This window comes from Callospermophilus lateralis, chromosome 4 (assembly GCF_048772815.1).
Source record: "Callospermophilus lateralis isolate mCalLat2 chromosome 4, mCalLat2.hap1, whole genome shotgun sequence".
NCBI lineage: Eukaryota > Metazoa > Chordata > Mammalia > Rodentia > Sciuridae > Callospermophilus > Callospermophilus lateralis.
In genome coordinates this window covers 80850873-80874298 of record NC_135308.1, presented here as the reverse complement: position 1 = coordinate 80874298, position 23426 = coordinate 80850873, and the positions used below count along the sequence as shown (strand labels likewise).

General features: G+C 36.2%; 1 protein-coding gene across 2 annotated transcripts in view; it reads right to left on the bottom strand.

Annotated features, from left to right (window-relative positions):
• Borcs5 (BLOC-1 related complex subunit 5) overlaps positions 1-23376 on the bottom strand; it is a 101293-nt gene extending 77917 nt beyond the window's left edge. Inside the window, exons 1-2 of one of the 2 annotated variants that reach the window (XM_076854134.1) lie at positions 23308-23376; positions 20400-20543 (exon numbers count right to left, since the gene is read on the bottom strand). In XM_076854134.1, coding sequence (XP_076710249.1) covers positions 20400-20543; position 23308 — 145 coding nt within the window. In that variant the 5' untranslated portion in view covers positions 23309-23376. The other variant, XM_076854132.1, reaches the window with a different exon arrangement.
• Positions 23377-23426: the final 50 nt, after the last annotated feature.

Here is a 23426-nt window from a genome sequence, read left to right as displayed (position 1 = left end):
CGAATACTGACTGCAATCATATAAGAGACAAAGTAAACCTGTCTAAGTTTTTCCCAAATCTCTGACCCACAGAAATCTGAAGTTATGATTATCAGCTTTAAAAAGGGGGGATAGTCCAATACACAGAAGGGCTAAGGAGCTGAACAGACACTTCTTAGAAGAAGATATACATTCAATCAACAAATATATGAAAAAACGTTCAACATCTCTATATTAGAGAAATACAAATCCAAACTACTCAAACATTTCATCTCATACCAGTCAGAATGGTAGTTATCAAGAATATAGACAACAATAAATGTTGGCAAGGATGTGGGGGGGCACGCTCATACATTGCTGGTGGGACTGCAAATTGGTGCAACCAATCTGGAAAGCAGTATGAAGATTCCTTAGAAAACTAGGAATGGACTACCATTTGACCCAGCTATCCCCCTCCTCAGACTATACCCAAAGGACTTAAAAATCAGCATACTATAGTAATGCAGCCACATCAATATTTATAGCAGCTCAATTTACAATAGCTAAACTATGGAAGCAACCAAGATGCCCTTCAAAAGATGAATGGATAAATAAACGGTGGTATACATATAAAATGAAATTTTATTCAGTATTAAAAGAGAATAAAATTATGGCATTTGTAGGTAAATAGATGGAGTTGGAGAATATCATGCTAAGGAAAGTCAGTCAATCCCCCAAAACCACAGGCTGAATGTTCTCTCTAACAAGAGAGATCCATATGCTGATCCATAATGAGGGGGGATGGGGAAAATGGAGGAACTTTGGGCAAAGGTAAGGAAGAGATGGGGAGGGGACATGGGGGCAGAAAAGATGGTGGAATGAGATGAACATCATTACCCTAAGTACATATATGACTGCGCATGTGGTGAGACACTATATTGTGTACAACCAGAGAAATAAAAAGTTGTGCTGCAATTGTGTACAATAAATCAAAATGCATTCTGCTATCATATATTTAGCTAATTAAAATCAATTATTTATTAATTTAAAAAAATACAAGAAACAATAAGTGTTGGCAAGGATGTGGGGGAAAAGGCACACTCTTACGTTGTGGAACTGCAAATTGGTGCAACCAATCTGGAAAGCATTATGGAGATTCCTTAGAAAACTTGGAATGGATCACCATTTGCCCCAGCTATCCCACTCCTTGGTTTATACCCAAAGGACTTAAAAACAGCATACTACAGTGACGTGACTACATCAATGTTTAAAGGAGCACAATTCACAATAGCTAAATTGTGGAACCAACATAGATGTCCTTCAATAGATGAATGGATAAAGAAACTGTGGTATATATATTCAATGGAATATTATTTAGCATTAAAAGAAAATAAAATCATGGTATTTGCAGGTAAATGGATGGAGTTGGAGAATACCATACTAAGTGAAGTAAGTCAATCTCTAAAAACCAAAAGCTAAATGTTTTCTCTGATAAGTGGATATTGATCCATAATGAGGGTCAGAGAGGAACATGGAAGGAATGGAGGAACTGTGGATAGGACAAAGTGGAGGGAGGAGAGGGGATGGGCAGGGGATAGGAAAGATGGTAGAATGAGATGGACATCATTACCCTAGGTACATGTATGAAGACACAAATGATGTGACTCACTTTTTGCACAACCAGAGAAGTGAAAAAATGTGCTCCATTTTTGTACTATGAACTGAAATGCATTCTCCTGTCATGTGTAATAAATTGGAACAAGTCAATAATTTTTTTTAAAAAGTAAAGGGTAAAAAGGGGGGGGTAGTGGTCCTGAGAAATCAATGGCCACAAACACAGAAAAGAAATTTCACAAGTTCAGCAAATATGTCACTAAAAAAGAAAAATGAACACAAAAAATAACAACAATATTGGGGGAATCAGAATCTAGAATTACTGTAATACATTACCTAACATGCCCTATTCTTACAAAAAAATTACAAAACAAACAAAGAAATAGGTAAGTATAACTCATACTCACAGAAAAATAAAAAAGAAAAGCAGTAAACAGAAACTGTCTGAGTTTCTAAACACTAGAAATAACAAAAATTTCCAAGAGGTTGTTATGAATAAGAGAATTAAAAGAAATCACAATGAAAGAATTAAATAGAGGTATGACAATAATGATCTACTTAGAGATTCTCAATTAGAAGACAGAAACGTGTGTGTGTGTTGTGTGTGTGTGCGTGTGTTGTGTGTGTGTGCGTGTGTTGTGTGTGTGTGTGTGTGTGTGATCAAATGGAAATTCTGGAGTTGAAAAAAAAAATCAATAACTAAAACAAAAAATTCACTTGAGCATCTCCATAGCAATTTTGGGATATCAGGAAAAAAGAATCAGTGAGTCTGAAAACAGAAATTATCCAATTTAAAGAAAAGAGAACAGCCAAACATGGTGACATGCCTTTAATCCCAGAGGGTCAGGAGATTGACTGAGGCAAGAGAATTTTAAGTTTGAGGCCAGCCTCAGCAACTTAGCCAGGTCCTAGGCAACTTAGTAAGTCCCTGTCTCAAAATAAAAACATTAAAAAGGGGGGCTGGGGATGTGGCTCAAGTGGTAGCGCGCCCACCTGGCATGCGTGCGGCCTGGGTTCGATCCTCAGCACCACGTACAAACAAAGATGTTGTGTCCGCCAAGTACTAAAAAAAAATAAATATTAAAAAATTCTCTCTCTCTCCCTCTCTCACTCTTTCTTTAAAAAAAAAAAAAAAAAAAAAAAAAAAGGGCTGGCGATGTAGTTCATGGTAAAGCTTCCTTGGCTGGGTTCAATCCCCCATACCAAAAACAAAAACAGCAAAGAATATCACAGAAAAATTAATAAAGCCTCAAGAGATCTGTACCACATCAAGTATGCCAACACAAGTATAACAAAATATCCAGGACAGTTTACCAAATCTGATGAAAAATATCACTCCATACATTTAAGAAGTTCAATGAACCTTCAGTAGAACAAACACAAAGAGATCAACACCTAGACAAGCTGTTGAAAACCAAGTCAAAAGAAAAATCCTGAAAAAAGCAAAGGAAAAGCTACTCATCTAAAAGAGAGTGGAAAGATGTATACAAAATGTTGCCAGGCACGGTGACATGCATTTAATCCCAGCAGCTCAGGAGGATGAGGCAGGAAGATGGCAAGTTCAAAGCCAGGCTCAGCAACTTAGTGAGGTCCTAAGTAACTTAATGAAAGCTGTCTCAAAAAAAAAAAAAAAAAAAAAACTTGAATGTTGGGGCTGTAGCTCAGTGGCAGAGTGCTTGCCTACCATATGTGCGGCACTGGGTTCAGTCCTTAGCACCACATATAAACAAACAAAATAAAGGCATTCTGTTCATCTACAACCACACACACACAAAAAAAAAAAAAAATTAAATAAAAACTTGGGAGAAAAAAGGGAAGGGATGGAGTACAAATGTGGCTCAGTGGTTAAGTACCCCTGGGTTCAATCCCTGGTAACTGCTCCTCACCCCGCCCCGCCAAGGTATACAAAATGCTGAGGAAAAAAAAAAATCTGTCAACCAAGAATTCCATGTCCAGCAAATTTATACATCAAAAATGAAGATAAAATATGGACCTTACTAGGTAAGCAAAAACAGAAAATCCACTGCTAGTAGACCTGTGTTATAGGCAACACTAAGGGAAGTCTCTTTAGGTTTAAAGGAAGTGACAACTGATGACTCACACTTCAAGAAAAAATTAGAAACAAAAATGACAAATCTGAGTTAATATAAAAGATTCTATAAATATAATCTCATTCATATCTTAATTCTTTTAAAAGACAAAAAATTAAAGCAATAACTAGGACACTGTGTTCTGGGTTTATAAATGTATAGATAACATAATAATAGAAGAAAGAAGGGGAACAAATGAAACGAGATCAGAGTAAAGTGTATATATTTTATCAGAATTCAGTATGAATATGAAGTAGACTCTGATAAATTAAGATGAAAATTGGAATCCCTGGAGCAGCCACTAAGAAAACAACTTCAAAAATAATAGTTTAAAAAATCTACAAAAGAGTTAAAACAGTACACTAAAAATATTTATTTAATACAGAAAAGGGGAGGCAGACAAGTAGGAATGGAGGAACAAAACAGATTAAGAATGCATGATGCAGGCTGGGATTGTGGCTCAGTGGTAGAGCACTTGCCTAGTATGTGAAAGGCAGTGGGTTCCATTCTCAGCACTCCATATAAATAAATAAATAAATATCCATCAACAACTAATAAAAATATTTTTTTAAAAAAGAATGCATGGGGGCTGGGGATGTGGCTCAAGCGGTAGCATGCTTGCCTGGCATGCGTGCGGCCCGGGTTCGATTCTCAGCACCACGTACAAAACAAAGATGTTGTGTCTGCCGAAAACTAAAAAATAAATATTAAAACAAATATTCTCTCTTTCTCTCTCTCTCTCATCTCATCTCTCTCTCTTTAAAAAAAAAAAAAAAAAAAGAATGCATGGAAAACAAATACCAAAAAGGCAAATCCAACCTGTTCAATAATTACATAAATAGTGAATGGTTTTACGCCTCAGCCAAAAGTAAAGAGCTGAGAGGGCTCTTCTTGTACAGGGCTTGCCTAGCATGCACAAGGGTTCAGTCCTCCATATCCATATCCCGCTCCTAACTGCCCCTAAAAACAAAAGATACAGTGTGTCAAATGGGATAAAACATTAAGATCCAACAACATGCTATGTACAAAAGATACATCTTAGATTCAAAGATATCAAAGGGTTGAAAGAAAAAAGGATAGGAAAAAGACATACCATCAGAGTACCATAAAAGATAAAGAATGGCTACATTAATAACAGATAAAATAGACTCTAAGACAAAAAGTATTATTAGAGATAAGAATGGCATTCCATATTTTATATCAGGAAGACCTAAGTATTCTAAATACGCACACACGCACGCACGCACGCACACACCTAGATATACATAAACCTAAAAAGAAAGGAGCAAAAGACAGTTCAACTATATCAGAGAAGTAATTCAGTGCCTTACTCTCAGTAATCAATAAAACTAGACAAAAAGTCAGTAGGAATATAGAAAACTCAAACACCACACCATCAAACATAACTGACATAACACATATAGAACACTCAATCTAATGATCACACAGTACACTTTAAAAGAGCACCTATGTTTAAAAAAAGTTAAAAACAATTTTAAAGTGGGCAAAAGACTAATACAGCCATTTTACTTAAAAAGTATATGAATATACTTAAAAAATATATTAATACTGAGGCTGGGATTGTGGCTCAGCAGCAGAGCGCTCCCCTAGCACAGGCGAGACCCGGGTTTGATTCTCAGCACCACATAAAAATAAAGGCATTGTGTTGTGTCCATCTACAAAAAAAGACTTTCTCTCTCAATCTTTCTCTCTCTCTCTCTCTCTTAAAAAAAATGTAACTGTGGTCTTTGTGCTGGGCTTGGCATCCAATTTAAAAAAAAAAAAAGTATATTAATACACTTTAAAAGTATATGAATAGTTAATACATTATATATATAAGTATATTATATTTATATATATTCATATACTTAAAAAGTATTGAATATATTTTAAAAGTATATGAATAGTTAATACATTCATAAAAGAATCTCATCATCATTAGAGAAATATAAATGAAAACCACAATGAGATACCATTACATAAGCACTCTGTTGGCTACAACCAGAAAGAGAAAATGGAATCCTCATACATTGATGTAAAATTTTGGAAAAAGGTAGCAGTTTGGTAAAAGTAAACATAGGTTTACTATACAATCTACCCTCTGCACTCTAGGAACCCATGCAAAAGAAAACATTCACCTGAACACACTGGGCACAAAGCCTCATAACAGCATTACATATAATCATAAAAAACTGGAAGTCAGACTAAAAACAAAACAAAACCCACACATACTATATGGTTCCATGTATATGAAATGTCCATAAAGCATATCTGAGACTGACCAGGACTAGAGGGTGAACCAGAGATTAACTGTAAACTTAGAATCATTTTGATATGGCCTTCTTATTCAAACCTCTTTTAATATCCAGTTAGATCAAACCATCTTTCATATATATTTCTTCCCCTATATTTTTTCCTGCTTCTACCATGGTGAGAGGTCTCATCACCCAAAGTTGGCTGTCCTGAATCCAAGCATAATGTTTCTGCAGTTCATCCTGTTGCTGCATGTATCAGTTGTTTCTTTTTAGTGCTGTCTAGTATTCCACTGTATGCATACATGGCATTTTGTTCATCCATTCACAAGTTGATGGATATTTGGATTGTTTCCAGTAAACTGAATTACTCCTTTGAGTATAGCAATAGAGTGAAATTAGAGGTTTTTCTCCTAAAAATTAAGATCGCTAAAACATTTCCTATAATATGATTTTTTCCCTTTTTTGTCTTAAAACTAAAACAAGTAATTACAGATTATGAATACATCCAAGAACGTGTATATTTTTCCAGACTAGCTTGTGTGTAAAGTGAGCTATGATCAGTTTTTTTTTTTGTTTTTTTTTTAAGAAATCCAGATACCACAGAGTAAATATTATTAACCAAAGACCTTTAAAAATACTGACACAAGTTGTAGGGTCAACCAACTCATTAATTGTTTTAGTATAGTGACATCTAGTGGCAAAAGTCTGAAAACAGATCTGCTGTAAATTAAACTATAAAAGGAAGCCATCTTATGAAAAAATGTCAAAATATGAGGATAAATGGTGGTATTTAGTAGCATTAAAAATATTTTAATTTATTTTTGGCTGACATTACTGTTAACTCCTCTCACTGGGGTTTATCTGTTTCACTTCTCATAGTAAATACTAATCTAGATACAACATAAAACTTAAGAAGATATTACTATCTTAACTGTAAGTCAAAGCAGAGCCTTCAGTTGAAAAGACTGAAGAGCAAAGCAACCCCCAACTGTGACAATCTGTTCCAAAAACCTTGTAAATAAAAACTGCATTTCTGTACACATTTATTGCCTACTGACATTTTCAGTCAATAAAAATTTTAGAAATTTTTGAAAATGTTTTTTCATCATTTCAGCAGAAAATAATTTATTATCTATCTAAACTTATTCTTTAAAACATTACTTTTCATTTTATTGGCTTTCTGTAAAACTGAATTTTGGTAAAGAATATTGTTAAAATTACTTAAAACCTGTGACAGTTTCAGCAGAGTCCTCTACAATGAATTTTCAATGAATCCAAAATGTAATGTACAGTCATCAAATGTGAATCATAGTTTGAATGATAGAGTTCATCTAATAAGATTAAAAACCTAATAACAGATTTCAAAATACTCCTTAAATAACCACATCTCTTTTTAAAGTAGACAGAGTGGCACATGCCTGTAATCCCAGCAACTCTGGAGGCTGAGGCAGGAAGATTACAAATTCAAGGCCAGTCTCAGAGATTTAGTAAGACCCTGTCTCAAAACAAAAAATAAAAAGTACTAAGGATATATAGCTAATGGTAAAGCACTCCTGGGTTTAATCCCCAGTACCAAAAAAGTCTAAAATCATTTTGTTGAGTGATTTCACAGTTCTTGTGATATCAAAAAGCTAATGTTTTCCAAAGCACAGTCCATGGACTCACTTCAGAATCACCTAGAATACTAATCTTACACCCAAACCTACTAACCAGAATCCATGAGGTTGGGGTCCAATAATCATCATTTTTTAAAAAAGTTTCTCCAAGTAGTTTCTTTCCTTCTTTTTAAAATGTTGTTTTAGTTGTCAATGGATCTTTATTTTATTTATATATAGTACTCAAAATCGAACCCAAGGCCTCACACATGTTAGGCAAGTGCTCCACTACTGAGCTATAACCCCAGCCCTCCAAGTAGTTTCTTATGCACAACAAAGTTTTGGAAATAATTACAGGTTGAACATCCCTAATTAAAAAATCCACAATGCTCAAAATTTTCAAACTTTTTATTTATTTATTTGTTTTAGTTGTCATGGACCTTTATTTTATTTATCTTTATGCGGTGCTGAGAATCGAACCTAGTGCCTCTCATAAGCTAGGCAAGTGCTCTACCACTGAGCCACAACCCCAGCCCCTCAAACTCTTTGAAAATCATGTTGGAACTTGAAAAGTTTGATTTCAGAGCATCTTGGACCTATGAAAATATTCCAAACTTTGAAAAATTCAGAAATCTGTAAAACTTCTGGTTCTAAGCATTTTGGAAAACCAATATTCAACCTGTACTATCTAACAGATTGCAAATATAAATTATCCTAAGTTTTTCTGATTCTTGTCAATTTTTACTATCTCCATCAGACAGAATAAGCTGCTCCTTACTTTCAGTGCCCAAAAGGATTATTACACTATAGCACTTTTCGTGTTAAATTACAATTTATCTGTTAACTATATAGTCTCAGCAGACTGTGCTCTCCATGGGAATCATGCTTTTTGGTTTTTGTATGCCTAACCTAACAATATCTGATAAATAGCAAGAGCTCAAAAAGAGAATGTGACTTCCACTTCTGTTCCAATTGGAAAACCTTATTACGATCACATCCAAATAATACAAAATTAGCACCAAAATAAAATGTCTAAATGGGGAGGAGAATGGAATGTTTTTAAAATTCTGGAAATACCTATAAAGCCTCAGCTTTCCTAAATTAATATTTCAGTCTCAGATGTATATTTAAAAATAGAAAAATTTATATATATGAGAATTTTCTGAAAAGGAGAAAAACTGAAGATGTTTATACTCTATATGTTTATACAGAATTTTATACTCTTCATCCTTAGAATGTTTCCAGGCCATTACTTAGCAGAAACTATTGACAAACCAGAACCTTAGAAGGTTCATTTGTTTATTCTTACTTTCATACTACAGGAATAATTCATTAACTCAGACAGGAAATAATATTGCTTAAAAAGATATATCCTTAGGTATTTATTTTTGTTTAAATTCATAATATAACACATTTAAAATTTAGATAAAGTAAATTAGCACACAAATTGACAATTATTCTAGTAAGTTAACATTTAATATTGCTTAAAATTAAAAGCAGAACTTAACCTGCATACTTATGATATTTAGGCAAGAAAAAGAAAATCAAAGCAGTACATTCCAAATACAATTTTAAATAGAGAATTTTGGCATAGTCTAATTATTTAGAATTATATCTTTTATTTACATATAAGTCTTTAAAGCTGGGCTGGGGATGTGGCTCAAGCAGTAGCACGCTCGCCTGGCATGCGTGGGGTACTAGGTTTGATCCTCAGCACCACATAAAAAAAAATAAGATGTTGTGTCCACTGAACACTAAAAAATAAATATTTAAAAATTCTCTTCTCTCTCTCTCACTCTCTCTCTTAAAAAAAAAAAAAAAGACTTTAAAGCTAGGAATACCCATCCCTCAATGATACTTCCTCTATGAAGTATGCCCCAAACTTCTAAACCAAATTAATAGTTCCCTCTTCCATTCACATCTTTTGGGCATAAGGCCAATGTCACTGGTCATATGAGATATTTACCTATCTGAATTGCTCCTGAAACTATATAAGCCCCTAAGGAGTAACTGTCATATTTTTGTATCACCACTACCCTCATACTATTAGGCACTTAGTAGATGTTTATCAATATGTTGCAGAAAGGAACCAAAGGCTACTGGGCATAGAGCTCTTAAGTAAAAATGAAAGAAGTGGTTCTAGACAGAAAAATATGGATTAAAAAACATTTTTTAAATTATTTATGCTTCTGCTCACAAAGAATTAACTGTTCATATGCCTTCTAGTTATCAAGAAAACCAGATACAATATATGAAGCACTTTTTTTTTAGATATTGTATGACTGGCAGTGCAGTGCAGGATTCTGATCCCTGAGAGAAGGAAAATATGCTCTACATTTCTCCAGCTTTCTGTTATATAGGCAGTTTCTAGGATATAGACCAGCACAGCTTAGTTTGAGCTAATATAATAAGAATACCATAGAATGGGTGGCTTAACAATAAACATTTATTTTTCACAGTTTTGACAGCTAGAAATCCAAAATCTAGGTATTGGTATATTTGTTTTGGATTGCAAATGGCCATCTTCTCAGTGTGCACTCATGTGGCAGAGAGAGATAGGAAGCAAGTTCTCTCCTACCTCTTCTTATAAAGGGCACAAATTCCACTCATAAGCACTCACCCTCATAATCAAATCACCTCCTAGTGGCTTCATTTCCTAATAATATCATACTGGAGATTAGAATCTCAATCTGTGAATTTTAGGGAGATAACATTCAGTTCATAGAAGGAAGGATATGGAGGGGGGAAAAAAAGCCCAGCTGCCTCACTGAGCTGGAAAGAAGACAAGAGTTTGGGGATATTAAAGTGCCTAGATTTACACATCAGAATATAAGAAAGTAAGACAGCACTCTGGAGATCTGCACGGAGTAACCTCAATTCTCTGGGTAAACATTAATCTGTGAATTTATGGTAAAATTCCACGAGACTGGAGAAACAATTACAGGAAAGAAGTAAGCAAAATAATTTCTTAAACGCAGACAGGGTTAAGAATACTTCATGTTTCCACCAGCCACAGTAGAGAGACTTCATAAAACACAGGGTAACAGAGTACCCAGAAAGACAGTACTCAGAAAGACAGCATTTTAGTAATAACTAAATTAAACTAGAGATTGTTTTAGATGAGCCCCAATAGAACTTAAAAGGAAGCATAAAAAGGGTCAAATTGATTGTAAGTAACTTATAACTTGTATACCAGAACAAAATCCAGTGTCCTTTAAAGCAACATAGCACCAGGCTGGGTGTGATGGTATACACCTGTAATCCTAGCAACTCAAGAGGCTGAAGCAGGAGGATCACAAGTCAAAGCCATCCTCAGCAACTTCACAAGGCCCTAAGCAACTCAGTGAGACTTTGTCTCAAAACTGAAAATAAAACAGGCTGAGGATGTGGCTCAGTGGTTAAGAGCCCCTGGGTTCAATCCCTGATGCCACAAAACAAAGACTAAAGGAATATAGTACTAAAACCCAAAATATACTGTTTGGCATACAATTAAAAAAAAACTTCCAGACATGCAAATAAGCAGAAAAAATGACCTATAACCACAAGAAAGTTCAATCAACAAAAAACACATTCAGAAATGACAGAATAGCCAGTAGGTAGTTAAAAAAAATTATGATCTATAATCCATAGGTTCAAAAAGCAGAGGAAAACATAAGTGTTATAAGTAGAAAAAGATATTTAAGCAAGGGGGTACATCTGAAGCGGAAATGTATGACATTAAAATAACTTGGATGAATTAAGAACAGTATAGACACGATAGGGGGGAAAAGGCCTGCATCTGCAAACACAGCAATCAAAACTATCCGAAGGATGGAAAGGAAAAGACTAAAAGTAAAAACTGAAAGGTATGTTGGTAACCTGTGAGAAAATATCAATTAGTATAACACAGACATTGAGTCCCACAAAAAGGCTGAGATAAGTGGGGAGAAAAAAAACACCTGAATTAATGGCCACAGTATCTGATAAGAACCTTAAACCTGGAAATCAATGAACACATGGCATACATTAGTATGAGTTCATCGTTTTCTCTCTATATAGATGTATAGATTTATATATTCATACATATATATACATATACACAGAGAGAGAGAAATAACATGGATATAAATGTGTGAGTATGTATGTTTATGCACACATATGTAATTCCTAATACAATCCACTGAAAGGTTCAGGGAGTGGTTTCTAAATACCACTGTCTACTAAAACAATCAGGGTTCCTTTGAGAAATGTCTGACTGGAGACAGGGAAGAATGAGATAAGTCTGGAACATTATATTGTTCCAGAAACTAAAGACATGTTCAAAGAATAAAAGAAATATATCTCAGTGGTCAAGTGCCCCCAAGTTCAATCCCTGTTACCAAAAAAAAAAAAGAAAGAAAGAAAGAAAAAAAGAAATATATCAAAGGACACAGGAAGCTCGACTAAAGGTGGCACAACTGGACAAATGTGGAGGGTTTCTGTGCATGCCTGTCGTCCTAGCGGCTGGGGAGGCTAAGGCAGGAGGATTGAGAGTTCAAAGCAGCTTCAGCAATGGCAAGGTACTAAGCTACTCAGTGAGACCCTGTCTCTAAATAAAATACAAAACAGGGCTAGGGATGTGGCTCAGTGGTCAAGTGTCCCCAAGTTCAATCCATGGTACCAAAAAAAAGAAAAAGAAAAGAAAGAAGAAATCTATTAAAGGACACAGGAAGCTCCACTAAAGGTGGCACAACTGGTCAAATCTGGAGGGTTTTTGTTTCTATTTTTTGCAGTACTTGGAATGGAACTCAGTGGCACTCTACAACCAAGCTACACCTCCAGCCTTTTTTCTAATTTTGAGATAGGGTCTCACTAGCTTGTCCAGGCTGGCCTCAAACTTGCAATTCTCCTGCCTCAACCTAGCTAAGATTACAGATATGCACCACCATGCCCAGAAAATCTGGACCATTTGAAGACTGAAAATAAATAACAGTAATCTGAAAAAACAAAATCAGGAGTCCACTGTACCACATTGATTAAAATAAATGAATAAATAAATAAATGAAGAGAAAGGGAGAAAGGGAAAAGACAAAGGGAGGAGAGAAAGCTCTCTTACAGCAGTATGCAAATTAATAAATGAAGAAATTATAATTTTTTTTAAAATCACCATTTGGCAGAAAACACAGTAGAATTAGTTTAAAGCAAGAAATATCAATAGGTATTATGAATGGTGAAAAAATGAGATTCATAGTCTCACAGTATCACTTCAAAAACTAAGTGATTATTAAAAAAATAACAATAAGTGATCAACAAAACTGGGCCAAACAATGACATTTTCAGATAGATAAAGTCAGGTTTTTTCCCCAGCTGATCTGCACTGCAAGGAATACTAAAAAAAAAAAAAAAAAAGTTCTTTGCACTAAAGAATAAATGGCATCCAACGGGAATTTTTTCTCTTAATTTCTCTAAAAGATGATTGTTTGAAACAAATACATGTGCATAAAATTACTGTAGGATTTCTAATATATATATAACACTATATATGACAGATAAAGCACAAAGAAGTGGGAGGTGATATAACAGATAAAGCACAAAGAAGTGGAGGTGAATGAAACCATATCATTGAAAGGTTCTTACATGTTATGCCAAGTGACAGAATAGTAACTCTCAATGAACTCTGATAAATTAAGGATACATATTGTAATCCCTAGAGCAATCATTTAAAAAATCATGCAAAGAAGTACAAAAAAAGCAAATAAAGGAACTAAAATGGAATACTAAAAAAATATTCAATTGATCAAAAGGCTGGAAAAGAGTGAAAAGAATCAAGAACATAACAAATAGAAAATGGTAGACTTATATCCAATCTTATCAATTTTGCACCACTAATTAAAAGGCAGACTGTTAGCCTAGATACAAAAGCAAGACCCTACTATTCTATGCTTTCTACAAGATACTTTAAATATGAAGACATAACTAGGTAAAAATAAGTACAATAATGGTAAAAACTATGCAAACGATAAGTATAAGAAAGTTAGAGTAGATATATCAATATAAAACAATATACACTATGGGATGGAGTAATACCACAAATAGAAGGACAATTTCATAATGATGGAAGATCAATTTATCGATTTTTTTTTTTTTTGGTACACTGAGCCACATCCCCATCCCTTTTTTATATTTTTACTTAAAGACAGGGTCTTGTTGAGTTGCTCAGGACCTAAATTGCTAAGGCTGGCTTTGAACTCACAATCCTGTTTTAGCCTCTTGAGTCACTGGGATTACCAGCATGCACCACCATGCCTGGTCAATTTATGAATTGTTAATGTGAATATGTCTAAAAACAGAATTCCAAAATACATATGCAAAAACTGACAATAGGGCTGAGCGCTGTGGTGCAGGCCTATAATCTCAGTGGCTCGGAAGGCTGAGGCAGAAGGATGGCCAAGTTCAAAGCCAGCCTCAGCAACTTAGCCAGGCCCTAAGTAACTCAGTAAGACCCTGTCTCTAAACAAAATATTTAAAAAAGGGCTCCGGGGCTGGGGTTATGGCTCAGTGGTAGAGCACTTGCCTAGTACATGTGAGGTATGTGCTTGATCCTCAGCACCACATAAAAATAAATAAATAAAGTAAAGGTATGTGTCCATCTATAACTAAAAAAATTTAAAAATAATTTTTTAAAAAAAAGGCTGGGATGTGGCTCAGTAGTTAAGTGCCCTGGGTCCAATCCCTGGTATGAATAAATGAATGAATAAATAAATAAATAAATAAATATCTGACAATAGGCAAATTTGCACTCATGACTGGATATTTTTACACCTGTCTTTCAGTAAGTGATAAAATTAGTCAATAAAAATACAAAATATGGGGCTGGGGTTGTGGCTCAGAGGTACAGTGCTTGCTTAGCATGTGTGAGGCACTGGATTTGATCCTCAGCACCACATAAAGTAAAATAAAGACACTGTGTCCACCTGTAACTAAATACTAAAAAAAAATACAAAATATAAATACTATCAACTGTACCTTGACCTGACATTTATAGAACACTATACAAAACAACTGCAGAACACACTCTCTTCAAGTGTACATTATTCACCTAATTTAAAAAAATCTGTTTTATTGAATAAGTGAACACTTAAATATGTAGGTAGAAGACAAGGCATGTAGAATTTAAAGTAACAATACATGGCTGTGCTGACTAGCTCACAGCTAAAGAAATAAGACTAGAAGTTGAAACTGATGCTAGTGACTTATGATCATTTTGATGTCTATATTTCAAAACACTTTAAGTTCTTAGAATTTTGGTTCTCCAAAAGAGCTATGCAGAGAAGAACAGAAGCTAATGAGCAAACAGAAAAGTACATTACATGGTGGCGGGGGGACTGGGTCATGACACTAAAGGAAGGTAGAATTAGTAAGTAAAGTGGATGTTCAATATGGAAAAGAGGAGGACATGAACTAAGAAAATCATTAGGCATGAAAAGAGAACACTAATTGTCCTCCAAAGAAGCAAATATCAATAAAACAACAAATATGAGGCAGAAAGGATGCAGGAAAAAACAGCATGTGGTAGCCATGCAGTAAGTTTGGAAGTAGAGATTTATAAAACAGAAAGCATAGTAGCCTGGAGGAGCAATGGAGTCAAATGAAAATATTTTACTTTTCTGTTTTAAATATGGAATGATTTGTATATCTGAACAAAAGTAGTTCACTAAGCTAGATGCTAGAGAAAAAGCAAATATAGACGCAACATCCCAGGAAATAGAAGAGTAAAACAGAAGTATTAAATATCAGAGAAAGGCACAGAAACCTCTGAGATTTAACGAAAGAAACAGTAATGAGGCAGGCAAAGAGATTTACTAGAGTGAGGAAAAAAGTGAACCAGCTCACTGGTTTAAAGTGACCATTCACCTGGTACTTCCCTCTTTACTGAGTAAGGCTAACACTGTGCTGGTTAATAGCCATACTTCAAAGATTAAATGAAGAGTTATAACACAAAAAAATAAATCTACAAGGTAAGCAGGAATAATTTTTTAATTAATTATAGTCTTTGAGAGAAAACAGACTTAGGATCAACCTGGGCTTAGAAGTTACTTTTAAGCCATGGCTCTGATTAAGATCCATTCTTTTAAGCCCCTACTTGGTATACCTTTTTCCAATTCAGTGATAAGGTCTGACAGCTGGTAGTGGCAGATGTCTGATGAATGCAAAGATTTTGCATCTTTATTTGTCTGCATGACAGAAGTGTAAAGATTGTGAGGAAATTGATCATTTGAAATCTCACTCCCTCATGTACTCTTTTTTGTTCTTTGTAGTGCTAGGGTTTGAACCCAAGCCTTGCACATGCTAGGCAAGAGCTCTACCATAGAGCTACATCCCTAGTCTGCATGCTCTTTTCCCCTTTCTCATCATTTCATTCTCCCCCAGCTACAATCTCAAGTACTAATTCTTAGTATTTCATATGACTTGAGATCCTTCATGGTGGTTCCATGAGATTTTGTTCTACCAAGAAAAGACAGGTTCTTTTTAATTATTAAAGTCTATTTCACATGTGTCATGTCCTTCACCACACTCAGATTGCCCAACAATGCTGCTTAGTGTCATTTAAACATCTACACTCAATGTGCTTGATTTACTTTGTTGGTAACAGTCCCTTCCTTAGGCAGTAAGACAATCCCTTATGTTGATCCAAGGTCACTGACAAAAATGATAAGTCAGTTATAAAGAATTTCATATGCATATGTACGTATGCATATATTCATCCAAAAATTAACAGAATAATTTTCATTTTTACATAAAATATCAACAATATTGTCTTTCTCTTGAAAATATTTCATTTCTTTAGAATGACAAACTACAGTGGCTTCACTAAAAAATGAGTGGGTAAATTTTAAGAAATCTATAACACCTTAGAATCTTACTAGCTTACATCAAACTGACATTTTGCGTTTGTGTTTTGTCATAGCTATTTATTGCCACTTTCTAATTTTCTAATCCTTCATTTCCTATTAAATGCTTTACACATCAAAATAAATTGCTAAATTCAGAGATTGCCACGAAAAAGAAAAATCCTTTTGACTTAAACGAGAGAGGAACAGACATTTGGATTATAAAGTCTAAATTATACTCCAGGGTATTTATGCAAAAGGGTTAAAACCAAAGAAAGAATCTGCTTGCTTATTAAAAATGCAAACATTACCTCAGTCATACAAATAGCCCCAAACTCCCCAGCCACTGCCTCTGCAGATCACCCACCAGCATTACCATTACATCATGTGACATTATGAAACAATAGTGAACTCTGTGTAACATTTGAATATATTGTTTTGAAAGAATAAACTGTCATTAAGTTGAATAAAAGCTTTCTGAAATCAAACCTGGGGTGTACAGCCTTCACTGTGTGGCCCTTTTTACTACTTTGAGAAATAGCCTCATCCTGAAAGCAGTAAAGGGGGGAAAAAAGAGATCAGAGTATAAAGGCGACAGTGATGAGTGGCCCTAGCAGCCTCCTAGCAGACAGAGGGCAGGGTTTTAAATTACCAGCAGAACAATGTCTAAGCAGGAGGCTCTGCAACAAATATGCTGTACCTTAAAACTCAGAACAACATCACTTTCACCACACTATTTCCTCTCATAGCCTAGAGAGTTAAATGATAGGCTCTGCTAAAACTGGAAACTGAGTCATATCCTATATACAAAATAGTTGAAACTAGGTGTCCTGATGCCATCTTAAGATGGGCTATCACTATAGCTACATGACTTTAGGCTATGTAAACTAAGACAATCTATAAAATGGAAAAAATGGTAACCATCACAAAAATATTGAGGGCATTTTCAGCTATTATTATCATAACTGTATTTATTTATTTCTACCCATTTTCTTTTCCCTTTGCTTATATTTTCTAATCATCCAAAAGGTTTCTTCTTCCCAAGTGAAAGATGAGAATTACTGTAAATGCACACTGGCTTATTTCTGCCTGTAGTCTGGTCACAGTCACATGTTGCCACTTCTAGAATCCCACCATGCTCAAACAATTTCTTTTTTTTTTCTTTTTCTTCCTGTATTGGAATTGAACCCAGGGGTGCTTTACCACAGAGCTACATCCCACATCCCCAGCCCTTTTTATCTTGAAACAGGGTCTCACTAAATTGCCCAAGCTGGCCTGGAACTTGCGATTTTCCTGCCTCCGGCTCCCCGTTGCTGGGATTGCAGGTTTGCACCTATGCCTGGCTCATCAAGTGATTTCGCTACCTTCCTTAGGCAAACACCAGAAAACCTCTTAACAGTCACCTGTGCCTCACTATTTTCAACCACTGAGCCACATCCCCAGCCCTGTTTATATTTTATTTAGAGACGGGGTCTCGGTAAATTGCTTAGGGGCTTGCTAAATTGCTGAGGCTGGCTTTGAACTTGCAATCCTGCCTCAGCCTCCCAAACCACTGGAATTACAGGTGTGTGCCATCAACATTTCTTAATAACAAAGGCTCAAAGCAGTAAGAAAACAATACAAGGGCAATATAATTAGTTGATGGCAAAATCCCAACTAAAACCCAACTATCAATGCAACCAAGTTCAGTTGCATAACATTGTGTTACATTAACCATATCACATTAATTATTAACATTTATGGTTGATGATGTTAATGATGATTTTTAAATCTAAGGTTAGCTTCACTATTAAGTGGTATTTGGCATTAACCAAATCTTCTAGATACTTTCCTTATTAATCAGTTTATTATCATAAAGTATTGATTATTTCAAATGATGAAGAAACTAATCCCAGAAAATTATTTAGTATATCTCAAAGTTCTGTTGGATTTGAGTAGTTTCCTAAGGTGAAGACAAGAATTGATCACATAATTGGGCTGGGGTTGTGGCTCACTGAAAGAGTGCTTGCCTAGCACATTCGTGAGGCACTGGGTTTGATTCTCAACACCACATAAAAAATAAATAAATAAATAAATATAAAGGCATTGTGTCCACCTACAACTAACAAATATTTTTTTAATTGGTCATATAAGGTCCCACCTAGCACTAGAAGAAATTGGGAGGTGAGAGGATGGAGATGGGTAATGAAAGGAAGATGGGGAATGAAAAATTTGTGGCTGTAGATAGAACTCTGTGCAATTCCAGAAGGGATGGATTAGAGAATATAGCTCTTAATTTTCTAAAGTAAAAGCTAGGTCAAAGTACATTCTACCATCATGTATATCTAAAAAAGAACAAACAAAAAAAGATAAATGTTATGTCTTTTAATCTGTCTGAACAAGTACAGATGGAAATTTCATTAATGCTCGTTTCTTTGGAGACTCATGTTCCTCAAAATAATAAAAACTAATAAGATGGATAATAGGATATCAAAATCTAACTCTGAGGCCACTCACCTGTAAAGCAGATGAAACTCTGGGAAGATGATATATGGATAATTAAATAGCACATTTGTCTTAAGTACAGTATGGGACAGTGTAATTAATATAGGATTTGATATCAGTGAAGAAGATTCAAGTTCAATCTCTGCTTGCCAGCTGTCTAATCTTGCACAAATTATTCAAATAATTAAATAGATTTTAATTCAATGTTAATTCAAGAATTAAATGGATCTTATGGGGGGAACATTTTAATACAAACAGTTTTATATAAGTGTATGTTTTATATTATATGATACCAGGTTGTTATGACCTGGGTCTCCTTTCCAAAACTCATGCTGAAATTTAATCCCCAAAAATATATTCTAATGGATTGGGAGGTGGGGCATTTGGGAAGGGATTAGGATTAAATGAGGTCATGAGGATGGGAACCTAAGACTGCATTAATGCCTTTGTTACAAAAGGAAGAGGGAGCAAGCTATGTGATATCCTTCACCATGTCATGATCTAACATATAAGTCCTCACTAGATGCCACGCAGGTAGCAGTGTCAAGCTCTTGGATTTCCAGAACTGTAAGGTAAATAAATCCTTTATAAATTACCCAGTTTGGCTGTGAACTGTGGCACAAGCCTATAATCCCCGCTACTCTGGAGGCTGAGGCAGGAGGATCACAAATTCAAGGACAGTATGGACAACATACCAAGACCTTGTCTCAAAATATAAAATAAAAAGGGCAAGAAGTATAGCTCATTGATAAGAGTGCCACTGGGTTCAATTCCAAGTACTGAAAAAGTAAACAAATTACCCAGTCTTCAGTATTAAGTTATAGCAACAGAAAACTAAGGTGCAGGTTAAATAAACTGGGCCTTACAATTCATTGTTTTCTCATTTGGTCATGGACATGGGATTGAGGGGAGGAGGATGCCTGAGGAACTATAGCATAAATACTGTTCACTTAACAGAAAAATCATTTCTACCACTTAATGCAGCTATAAAAACAATAAAGTTATGGCCTTCATATGACCTCAAAATACGATTATCAAGTGGGTGCTCTTGCCTCTCATAAATACATTCTGATGCAAAACACTTGCCAGAATTAATTACAAATGCATCAGTGGTTGTAAAAGTTTTTCTGTGGATCTAAACTAATCAAGCCATAGCCTAGATCACAAATAAGAATTAAAATCTTTTCAGGGAAATACAATAGGGAAGGGCCAACTCCAACACTATTCATTCATTACTCAGAGCCTAATGTTCAGTAGGGACTATTTCAAGTGTTGGGGATTCAATTTTAAGACATAGAAAGTTTCTGCCATAATGGAGTTCATATTACAGCAGAAAACCAGAGTAAACAAATTTATAGTAGAGGTCAATGGTGACTGAATGCTACAGAAAAAAAAAAAAAAAAAACAAGCAGAGAAAAGGGCTATAATTTGAAATAGGGTAACCAAAGAAGGCTTCATGGAGAAGATGCCATTTACGGAAAAACCCAGGAGAGAATAATGGAGCCATATAAACCTCTCTGGCAAGTTCACATAAGACAAAATGCAACCCCTTACCTTTCAAAAGGGGCTGGAAAGTTGGAATCTCTTGTAACTTGATGACATCAGGATCATTGCTGACATTCCGTGAGGCCTGAGAGCCCTGAGCTACAACCACAATATCATCCATCTTGGCTCTATGCTTAGCTGGAGAAGGAGTCACTGAAAATAAAGTTGCACTGCTCAGGAACTGCATAGTAGCACTCTGCTTCAACACAGCTGTTTTCAATGTAACAATCAGAAAGAGTATTTTTACATCATAAAATCTAGATTTTTTTTTAGGTTGGAGGATGAATTCTCGGAGAACCTCTATTTTCTGTGGTATTAAAAAAATCCAAACATTACAGGAATATAACATGTATGAACTTTCACAACTAAACATTTTATTATTCAGTACACTAAAGTATAGGCAGGTTGTGTTTTAAACTTTTCCTTTGATTCCTCTGATCCTTCTGACATATGTCCCTATTTTACAAATGAGGAAATGAGTATACAAAATTTGGTTGTGATTTGACCAAGGTCAATACTAGGAAAAGTTAGAAAAGAAACTGGAAATGCATGGGTTGTTGGTGCAAATAGGGTTGCAAAGCCATCTACCTTATCACAGCCCGCCAGGTGTGTTTATAATAGAGTCTAGTCATGGGGAAAACCCCTGGTCTCAACTCAGATGATAGATCTATTCTTGAAACTCCAGGCCCTTTACCTCTGTTACAGCATTACTCCATGGACAGAAACAATCAACAGGTCTATTCTAGGCTGAGGCAAAATTCAGAAGTTTGGAGAACCGCTACAGAGGCAGGTCAATTTCAGTATCCTTAAGAAAATGTAATCCATTTGGAGGAAAAAAATTCAAACCATAAAGGATTCCCAAACCAAGACCTGCCCCCCAAACATCTTCTTGGTTAGGGCAAGAATGAATTCTTGAAGTGTGTTACATTCTAGAAGGTAGTATTCTCAGGTTTATCATGGCCATGTCTCAAAGGTGCATCCAGGGGGTGTTACTGAACTGCTTTGCATTCTGGAAGTTGATCTCCTGATTCTTGGCATTCACTCTTTTAGAAAAACCTCTGTGGGGCTGGGGCTATGGCTAAGTAGTAGCACACTTGCCTGGCATGTGTGAGGCACTGGGTTTGATTCTCAGCACCACATATAAATAAAATAAAGGTCTATCAACAACTAAAAAAAAAAAAAAAGAAAGAAAGAAATCTTTGCTACTTTTATTCCTTTTCAAGAAAAATTTCTTAATCACTTTTGGCAAATCACCTAACATTTTATAAAAGCAATGACAAAAATCTTTCCCATTACAAGTGTGATTCCTCCTTCCCCAGACTCCAGTGGAGAAATACCTTCTTCACAACATTCTAACTGGCCTCTATTATCTTATCCTTAAAATGAAAGTACTGTAAAGATTAAAAAATAAACATATGTAAAGCACTTGAGGGAATAGGCAAATTCTAACATCAGGAATGAACCTTTGATGTTAGTTCATGGGTGAACAATGAAATTAAAAATGCCACCCCACTTTCCCCAAACTGCTTCTGACCTGAGGGGCAAGAAATTGAGAGGCAGCCATTATTACTATGTTTGTTATAACATATGATATTCTGAGCCTTCCAAGGAAAGAATGTTAACAAAGCTAGTTGATGTTGCTCACCTTTAAAAGCTGTTCCAACATAACCCCCCCAGAACTCAGGTCTGAACTAATCCTGAAGGACATCCTTCAAAGTGAATCCCTAGATCTGTTAGCTTCTACTTTTCAGAATGACAAATTCTACCAGGAACAGAGCAATTCTAAAACCAGGACACTTTATAGGTCCCAGAGTTAATTCGGATTAGCAGGCCTGCAGTTTATTCAGAGCATTCCTAGCAGTCCCAGGATTTGTAGAGAACAAAAAAACAAAAAAAAAAGGGGGGGGGGGGAATGTTCCTCAACTAAACACCTTTTTTTTTTTTGAGCACTCACTATATTCTCAGCATAGTAATTTTCCCATTCCTACCTCAAACTAAAAAAATATGGACAGGAGGAGAATAGAAGAGTTTGCCATTTGACCAACTTCTATACTATCAGAAAAGAAGCCAAGACACCTGAGGGGAAAAGGCAGTTTCTGGAAACCTTCACATCCAAAGGTTCAGGGAGTCTGTACAGCTATAGCACATCTTTTCTAAAAAGAACCCGCTAAAACCTGTTTTTAAGAAAGCCTGTTTTGGAGGTCCTGTTTATGACCCATCCATTGTGTGAACCGAATCTCAGTATCTCAGTCGCCAATACTAGAGCCAAAAATTAATCAGGTCGTTGTTAAAAGATTACCCTACAGCTGAAGAAACGGCTGTTTTTAAAATTAATAATGGGCCTCGGCGCCAGCGTTGGCTAGGGGAAATCAAGGCTAGGACAGACGGTTACTTTTCTTTTCTTTTTTTCTTTTTTTTTTTTTTTTTTGTTTTTTAAGGAAGCATGGTGAAGGCTTTCTATGCGCTGCCGCAGGCCGTCCTGGGAGGCAGCCTGCTCGCGAGCAGACCAGCCGGCTGGAGGAGAGCAGGAAGTTAGGGCACCGACCTGAGGAGTTCAGATCGTTGGGTCGGCTCTCGGCCTCGGAGCTCTGCTCACTGCCCATGGTGCCAGCAGCGGTGGCAGCGGAAGAACGGCGGGCGGGGCAGTGACCGCTCCGGCGACAGGGCAGGGACTGGGGACCGGGACGGGGACGCTAGACAATCTGGGCGCCGCGGTGAGGCCGGGAAGATGCGCCCAGTCAGCGCAGGGACCCGGGCGGCCGGGATAAGGGGCCCTATTAGGGGAACAGACGTGCGAAGAGGCGCGGCGCGGATACACCCTGCTCGCCCTCTTTCCTTCCGAGAGCCCTAAATGAAGAGGCGGGGGACACCAGCATTGCCGCGCCTGCGACCGGCGGGCGGCGCCGCTTTCACTCACTGGCTCGAACCCCGCAGCTCGCTCCTTCCGGGACGCGGATTGGCGGCTCCAGCAACTCGAGGCCTTCAGTTCCGGGTTACAAGGCGCCCCCACCGCACCCCACCCCACTGCCGAAGGAA